This window comes from Centroberyx affinis, unplaced genomic scaffold (genome assembly GCF_046629955.1).
Source record: "Centroberyx affinis isolate AG114_WGS23_722 - 3 ecotype Tasmania unplaced genomic scaffold, CSIRO-AGI_Caff_v1 ptg000256l_1, whole genome shotgun sequence".
NCBI lineage: Eukaryota > Metazoa > Chordata > Actinopteri > Beryciformes > Berycidae > Centroberyx > Centroberyx affinis.
In genome coordinates, this window is record NW_027278938.1 from 136,036 (window position 1) to 143,687 (window position 7,652).

A 7,652-nucleotide genomic window follows, 5' to 3' on the forward strand; every position below is an offset into this window, starting at 1 on the left:
TTTCAACATTGGCAGAATGAGGAGACCGGCAGGTTTTGGCAGGTTGTGGATCAACATGTCAGACACACACGGGTAACAAACCTCCACTAACAGACAGGAAACACACAGAGACACAAGACAAGGACCTTGAAAAATAAAAAGACAAAACAAAACATAACACAACCGGACAAAAATGGAGTGGAAAAAAAAAAAAAAAAAAAAAGAAGCTTTAAAAACACATTACAATGAACACATTATGGAAATAGAAAATGGATCCACTTGAGGAAGTCCAGGTCAGTTGAATTAGCCTGGTTATAGACAGGAAAAATAATGAGACAGAATGAGAAAAGAAAATGATGCATTCGACTGAGCAGTAACACGTGACAGACAAAATGAATGCAATGGTAGCACAATCACAATGCACTACAAAAAATGCCCATCTTAACAAGTCAGTTAGTCTCATAAAATCATGTGAAAGTTTCTTCCGATGGGAAGGGTGAGATAAGTTCAGCTGTATCAAGAAAATGACTCTTGATTCAAGGAAATTCTTAAAACAAGTTGATTTGCTTTGGAAACAAGGGAAGTTACTCTAAACCCCACTGGCAGAATTTGCCAATTTTTTAATGACACACCAGATTTTAAGACCCAGTACTATATTATATGAGTCTCTTTTGCAGCGTACATCATGGAGTGACTCATGCACCAGGGGTAAACCCTCGTCCTCTCACCTTTGTATCCCTTTCCAAGGAGGCCGTTCACTCCGCCGTATTTGCCACCCTGCCCTGCTGTGACAGGATCAACCCAGTTAGGCATTACAAATATGCTCAGGGAGGAACAGCAGCAGTAAACTAATGAGGTCAGAAGGTTGGATGTTGACTTTTATTTCTAGATATACAGTCAGTTAACACTCTATCCACACCGACACTCTCCTGTCGTTTGCTGCACTTTTTGAGTGACAAATGATCCGAAATGCATTCTAAGTAAAAGTCCATGGTCTGAAAGTGTAAAAGGAAATTTTACACTTTCAGACCATAGATTATTTTCCAAAAATAGATTCACCTCCTTTGTTTTACTGAGGATAAAAGTTACAAAACTAAGACTAACTAACTATGATAGAACTTGATATGAACTTTGGCCAGATCACATACAAAATCAACATAACAAATAGATTTGAAAGTAATTTTGCAGTACAGCAAAATGTGTGTGTGTGTGTGTGTATGGGTGTGTACAGCATACTACACACCTTATTGTAAATGTTGTGCAACATGACTGATAGGCCACCAGAAAGAGAGAAGTGGGTGAAAGTGGGACATGAATGGAGGAAGTCCGGGTGTTTATTGCTTACCGGCATAGGCCTCTTGACCCGCGCCTAGCTGTCCAGCGTAGCCTTGGCAGCCACATAAAAGCAGAGTTACGTTATAAAACAGGGCAGGAAAGACGTCAGAAACACACAAGACCATTATGCAAGACACACACACACTTGCACCACACACACATAGAGTAATTCCTCATGCTATTAACCTACAATGTGCATTGAAATGTGATGTACTGGTGTTAGAAAAGGCAGTTGGAGGTTTATGCGTGGTATGCAGGGATTCTTACGTGTGTGTGTGTGTGTGTGTGTTTGTGTGTGTGACTGCATGAGGGATCACCTGTTTGCTGAGCTCCATATCCTGCTCCGCCTCCTGAAACGACACACACCAAGTAAACACATGCACACATGGGACATGGGACATAAACATGTACCATTTTTGCAATTAGCTTTCCCATCAGTCTCCAGTCCATAAGCTTGGGAACCCAGAGAGATGGCCAGGTTTTAACAGGCCCAAAGAGACAAGTCGCGGTTAGACAGCCGTTTCCGTCACACGCAAGCTTTTCACACCTTCTCACACACACGCACGCTCACTCATTCTCACCGTATTTGTTGGCGGTTTTGTCAGCATCAGCCCCCAGGCTGAGGTGCTGAGCGTCGTACGGGTAGCCGCCATCGCCTGAGAGAAGGATAAATGGTACATTTGAGTTTAATCACACCAAACTATTTCTATATCGGTTATAGCTTGTAATCGGTGGTGCGGCAGTGAAGAAAAAAGAGGGTAAACTACTCTTCAGAAAGCAAACCACCACCAATATCAAGAAAAAAATCAATTATATTGTCAGAAAGTCATTCATTTCTTCATTCATTTCATTTTTAATGGGAGTTTTTCCTTGTTCTCATTGAGGGTGTAAGGTTGGAGGCTGTAGTTTTCATTTATTGTTTCATAATCTGGGCGTTGTGAAGCCTTTTTAGACCGTAACAGTGATTAAGGGCCTGACTTGACGCACCTTTAAAATCCTATCTTCATATAACTTGGGTCATAAATATTGGGTCATAAACATGGGTTTGATATGACTTATTATGATGTGTACTGTGTATATAAAGTGGGTAAAACACAAATACAAGTGGGTAAAACACTAATTCTGCAAATAAAAAACTGGGTTTTGCGGTTTTACTCTTCTCTACATCCTTGATTGTAATCCAGATGATCACAAACGCATGTTATCATGCACAGACACACAGGCACGCACATGAACTGTACATGCACAAACATAGACATGCGCACACACACACACACACACAGATGCACACACACAGCTCTTACCATCCAGTCCAGTAGGAATCACTGGAGCGCCAGCATAAGGAAGCTGACCGGCTCCTCCACCTGTAGGAAAAGTCACACGGTTAGATTGACTCATTTCCCTTCCTCTCTGCTCTTTCACCTACATGTGCGATAGTTCACTGTTCAGCGTCTGACTCATGGATGAAAAACCACGCAGACAGAAGCCTGACTAAGTGTGTGACAGAAAAGTGAGGCCATGTGTGTCAGAACTGCTCACCGAATTTACCGCCGGTTGGTTCCATTCCTGCACCGAGCGCTCCTGAAACAAGACATGAGGCGCTTCAGTCTTCAATGATCAAAAGCAAATGTGTGTAGACAAAGCTCTCCTCCCTGAATTGGAGGCATAGACCCATATTCTCCACTGTCACCACTGTCTGTGTGTCAGTTTATTAGCAAGATATCTCAAAAACTTAAGGATTTAACTGAAATTTGGTGGGAAGATTTAGATTTGATTAGACAGATTTGATTAGATGTTAGTGATGATCCGAATCTGGGATTTCCGCCACTAGATGTTTTTCATTCAAGCAAACTGTTACGGAGGCTGCAGCTTTGCAAGTTGGAGAGTTGTTGAGCGTTGGCGGTGATTTGGGCTGTTCCTTCTAGTTTGCTCATGCTATGTTTATCCATCGGTTCACTTCTCAATTGTCAGCTGCATTTCACACCTGTCTGTTTTCAGTTCTGTTCTCCCGTCTCTTTCTATTCTCTGTATTTCCCCTCTGTCTCTCTCTGTCTCGTCTGGTTTTTCCTCCCTAGCCACGGGGCTTCTCAAACATTTTCATGTCAGTAAACCACCAAATTATGCATCTGGCCAGGGACCCCCATTTGAGATTCAGCCTACAAACCATGATAATTTTGCTGTTGACGATTGTTACTTTTAACAGAAGAGGTGATGATAGCAAAGAAAGTGAAACCTATGACGCCTGTACTGTCCTCTCAATACATCAAATTCCAGTAAAATGAAACTATTCGTTCAATTTATTTTCCTGACGACCTCCCAGGGATTCCCAGACCTCATGTTGAGAACCGCCACTCCAGCCCATGTATGTATTTACCCAGGCCAGAGTCAGTTCCCAGGCCCATGGCCCCAGCAAACCCACCCAACTTCCCATCAGCCCCCTGCCCCGCCGGGACGACCAGCAGGGCCTGCGCCCCATAGGCCAGAGCGCCACCAGGACCAGAGCCAGCGCCCCCTACAGACATATACAGGATACTGCATGAAGGAGGATGGAGGGTTACACAGGGAGGAGTGAGGAAGAGGTTAGACAACAACAGAGGCGGTTAGATGAGTCAGGGCAAGCAGATGGAAGACTTGATACCTTGTCAGAAATGCTTTCATATTTCTGGCCATGATATAACCCCAAAATCAGCAATTCTCTGTTATCTGTTTCTGTTTGGTGACGATGGGAGAATTGCGTTTTTTTCTCTCTCCATTCAGGTCTCAAAATCACACTTCTAGCACATAAACGAACGCGAACAAAACAGATTCTGACAGTATATTAAAAAAACTAGTCGTGTTGCTGAATTGTTTCTAAGTGAACCGCTTTCTTTATGTTTGAATATGAAGATATGATACCATGACACATACCGGGTGCTAGTGGGAGGACAATCACCTCCTCGAAAAGTTTTAGAAGTGGTGACAAATTGAAGCCGTAGTGGTGAGGAAGAAGCACAGCACTTAAACACACACAGCTATGTTTTGGTCTTGCAGTTTACTAGAATTGAATTCATAGACAAAGAATCGTAGTGAAATATGAGCGTGCTGAAATAGCCTATATGTGATATGACTGGACTAGCTGTGTATGAGGTGTCACCAGAAACAAGTGGGAGTAGCTGTGTGGTAAACGGTGAGGGGGGGGGGGGATGCTCCATCACCCCTCACACATAAAAAACATGAAGGTGAGTAGTTCCTTCCATCCTTTTACACATATTATATTTCCCCTGTGCTGGTTTATTCACTACAGTGTCAGAGGCAGAGCAACACGTAGCTGTCCCCCCCTAATTCTGCTCCATGCTTGACTCTCTTACCATACGCCGGATGGCCCTGTCCAGCGTAGCTCCCTGCTGCACCGAGGCCTGGAAAAATCAGACCAACATAAACCTACGGGTCAGACAGTGTTGATCTATCAACTGATCCATAGGAAAAAACACCCAAAAAAAACACCCACGGAAACAGTGTGAAAAGAAGCTGCAGGAGGAGAAGATCAGAAAACCAGCAGACTGGACGAGTCAGCCTCTATAAATCGGAGACAATAGCTACACCCAGTGGATAAACTAACACACTGGACGTGCTCGGCAGTGGAAATGTATTTTCCTGTCGGTCTCTCTTTGTTTAGCCATCACATGTCAAAGGTTAAGCAGCTATAGATTAGTGTTATGACCTGTTATGGGTTCAGGAAGGTTATAACTCGGCAGAATCGTTACCTTCGCTCCTCACTGCTTTGCTCCCAGCACCATCAGCTAACTCTGCAGGGTACCCAAGCCCTGAAACATAACTCTAATTAGCATTATAATTATGTATGTAAGTGGGTGAGTTTGTTAGTAGACTGAGCCTGCCTTGGGTTTTTTAGACAGCACTCACCAGCTCCATAACCGTTGGTACCGGCGCTGTAACCATTCCCATAACCTGCTGAGAGGAGAGGCGCGTGTTCAAATATTTCACCGATAATCACATTTCAAAACGAACATCAGAGCTCGACGCAACACAAGGCTTCTCCACTCCAGCGGGTCAGCGCTGCGTTTGAGATTTCTGTTTGCACCTAGAGATAAGGAAATATTTAGAAGAGAGGGGACGGGATGCATGCATGCAGGCGGACGGTCGTCATGCCGACACCCAAATACCTGCAGACATAAGTGCTTTTGCAGCTGCGTCTCCACCTGCAGTGGGAACAGAGAGGAAACAAAGGATCAGCCTGTCTTCACTGAAGATGATTCCTCCTGTCAGTGACAACCTTGATGCAGATTGCCTCTGACATCAAGCAGCATTGAGTATTGAGGGCCGCTAATCCCCGGTGAGTCCATTCATATCTACACCGGCTCATGTTTCAAGGTTAAGGTTTTGCTTCTGTCCTTCCTTCTCCTAAGTGCTTGTTGACTGCCTTGTTTCTATTTAAAGGATCCTCTACTTTAGGATATCAGTTTACTTGCACTGTACTCAGTTTGATCATGTGCTTTAAGTGTCAACAGTCCCAATAGATTGTGAGTTTCTCTCCATGTTCTGATAAATGGCCGCTTACCGAAGCCATTTCCTGCCCCGGCGCCTGCGTATCCTGCTGCTCCGTCACCGTAGCCTGTGATAACACCAATTCAAAACATGGGGCACACACCCAACTTTTGTATTCGTTTACAATGAGAAAAGTTGTCCAGGAACAAATATGAAGCATGCTAGGGTGTAAAAGTACAATAAGAGACTGATTTCCATGCATTGGCTTCCATACCGACAAAGCAAGAGAGAGAGATTTACAGGAAGAAAGAGATTTATGGAATAAATTGTTGTTGCATCCAACTTTTGAAGAATATTATATCAATTATTCACCAGTTTAAGGAAAGGAAGATATGAAAGCACTCCCTCCAGTGAGCTCAAAAACAAATTTTGTCATTTTTTTCAAGCAAGCCTTGCAAGCAAATTAATTAGTTTACAATGCAAAGTAGGAGTAACATCTGATTCTTGCCCACTGAAACATGAGCAGCAGTGACTCTCGCCTTGAATCTCCTTCTGCACTTTAGAGCTCGTTTTATTTCAGTGTATCAGGAGGAGAAAACCCTGCGTCTCTTTTTGAGGGCGTGTTTTCAGATGAGCTTATACATTTGAATGGGGTCATGAGGTCAGTGGAGGAGGCCTTTAAAGTGATGTTGAACTAATAGGCGGAAAAAAGTGAGAGACTCATATATTGACAGAATCTGCTTTGTCAAAGTCCTGTCTCTGACCTTTTTTCACCTATTTACATTACATTACATTTACATTTACATTATTGATAAACATATTATTTTCTTTGTTTCCTTCGACCTGATTTCGGTGTTACACTTGCTCAAACTGAAAGGTTTAATAGCATAAAGAAAACGATTCACTTAAAAACAATTCAACAGAATGACTAGTTTTTTTTATATATTGTCAGAATCTGCTTTGTTCACATTCGTTTATGTGCTAGAAGTGTGATTTTGAGACCTGTTTTGCAATACAATGGCTATACAATGCTGATTTTAGGGTTATATGATGGCCAGGAAGCTACACAACCCAAGGTACCACCAAAGTTCAACATCACTTTTAAGCAAGAGTGGGAGCAGAGGGTAAAGGAGAAAAGGTTGATAAAAGGATAAGGGTAGACCGAGGGACCGGGAGAGAATTATTTAAGAGCCTCACCAGCTAACTTTCCTGCAACACCTTGGGGATAAACACCCTGTCCGAGAGCAGCAGCAGCTGAGATTTTTTTAAGGTTTTTTTAAAAAAAAAAAAAAAAAAAGAGGGAGAGAATCAGGGGAGAAATGAGAGTGTAAAACTTTCAGCATAAACAAAAGAAAAAAGGAAGGAAAATGCAAATGCTCACCTCCGTGTTTTCCCGCTGCACCACCCAGGTATCCTCCCTGTCCCAAACCTGTGGGCGGGGCATGGCAGTATTTTACCACAGGCTGCGTAAATCTACATCAATGTCCCACTCAGCTAACACAGACTGTTAGTTTTTATGTGCTATCTGTCAGTGTCCAACATTACCTGCTCCATAGCCCCCAGCGCCCAGGCTTGCTCCAAGGTAGTTTCCTGCTCCGCCAATATAGCCTGTGAAATAAGTCAGCACAACCTCAGCATAATCACCTGTGATTGGCTGTGAGCCCGAGGGACACAATCCCTGGATTTATCACATAACACCGGTACGGACCGGTACGGAGAGAAAACACGGGCACCCATCACGCAATACTGCTCCTGGCTCAGAGCCTGAGCAGATACAACAGGAACAAAGCCGGCTTTAGTAGGAAGACAAAAGTGAGAATCGGGTTTAAATCGAGTCACGCTTCACCCTCGTTGTC

The 7,652-nt window shown here is 43.4% G+C and overlaps 1 protein-coding gene across 1 annotated transcript; it reads right to left on the minus strand.

The window, feature by feature from the left end:
• Positions 1-16: 16 nt before the first annotated feature.
• LOC139666554 (uncharacterized) lies at positions 17-7,381 on the minus strand. The gene is made up of 15 exons (XM_071545825.1): positions 7,342-7,381; positions 7,178-7,225; positions 6,994-7,050; positions 5,870-5,923; positions 5,475-5,510; positions 5,215-5,262; positions 5,058-5,117; positions 4,662-4,709; positions 2,854-2,895; positions 2,619-2,678; positions 1,896-1,970; positions 1,632-1,664; positions 1,325-1,366; positions 708-764; positions 17-287 (listed from the first exon to the last, which is right to left on the minus strand). The coding sequence occupies exons 5-15, from the start codon at positions 5,482-5,484 to the stop codon at positions 283-285; spliced, it is 480 nt and encodes a 159-aa protein (XP_071401926.1). The 5' UTR covers positions 5,485-5,510; positions 5,870-5,923; positions 6,994-7,050; positions 7,178-7,225; positions 7,342-7,381; the 3' UTR covers positions 17-282.
• Positions 7,382-7,652: the final 271 nt, after the last annotated feature.

Excerpts from the sequence above, each read along its gene's own strand:
- LOC139666554 (XM_071545825.1), bottom strand. Across the intron at positions 2,896-4,661 it reads ACAGGGCCATCCGGCGTATG|GAGCGCTCGGTGCAGGAATG; the intron begins GTAAGAGAGTCA and ends GTCTTGTTTCAG. Across the intron at positions 2,679-2,853 it reads ACCAACCGGCGGTAAATTCG|GTGGAGGAGCCGGTCAGCTT; the intron begins GTGAGCAGTTCT and ends CTTTTCCTACAG.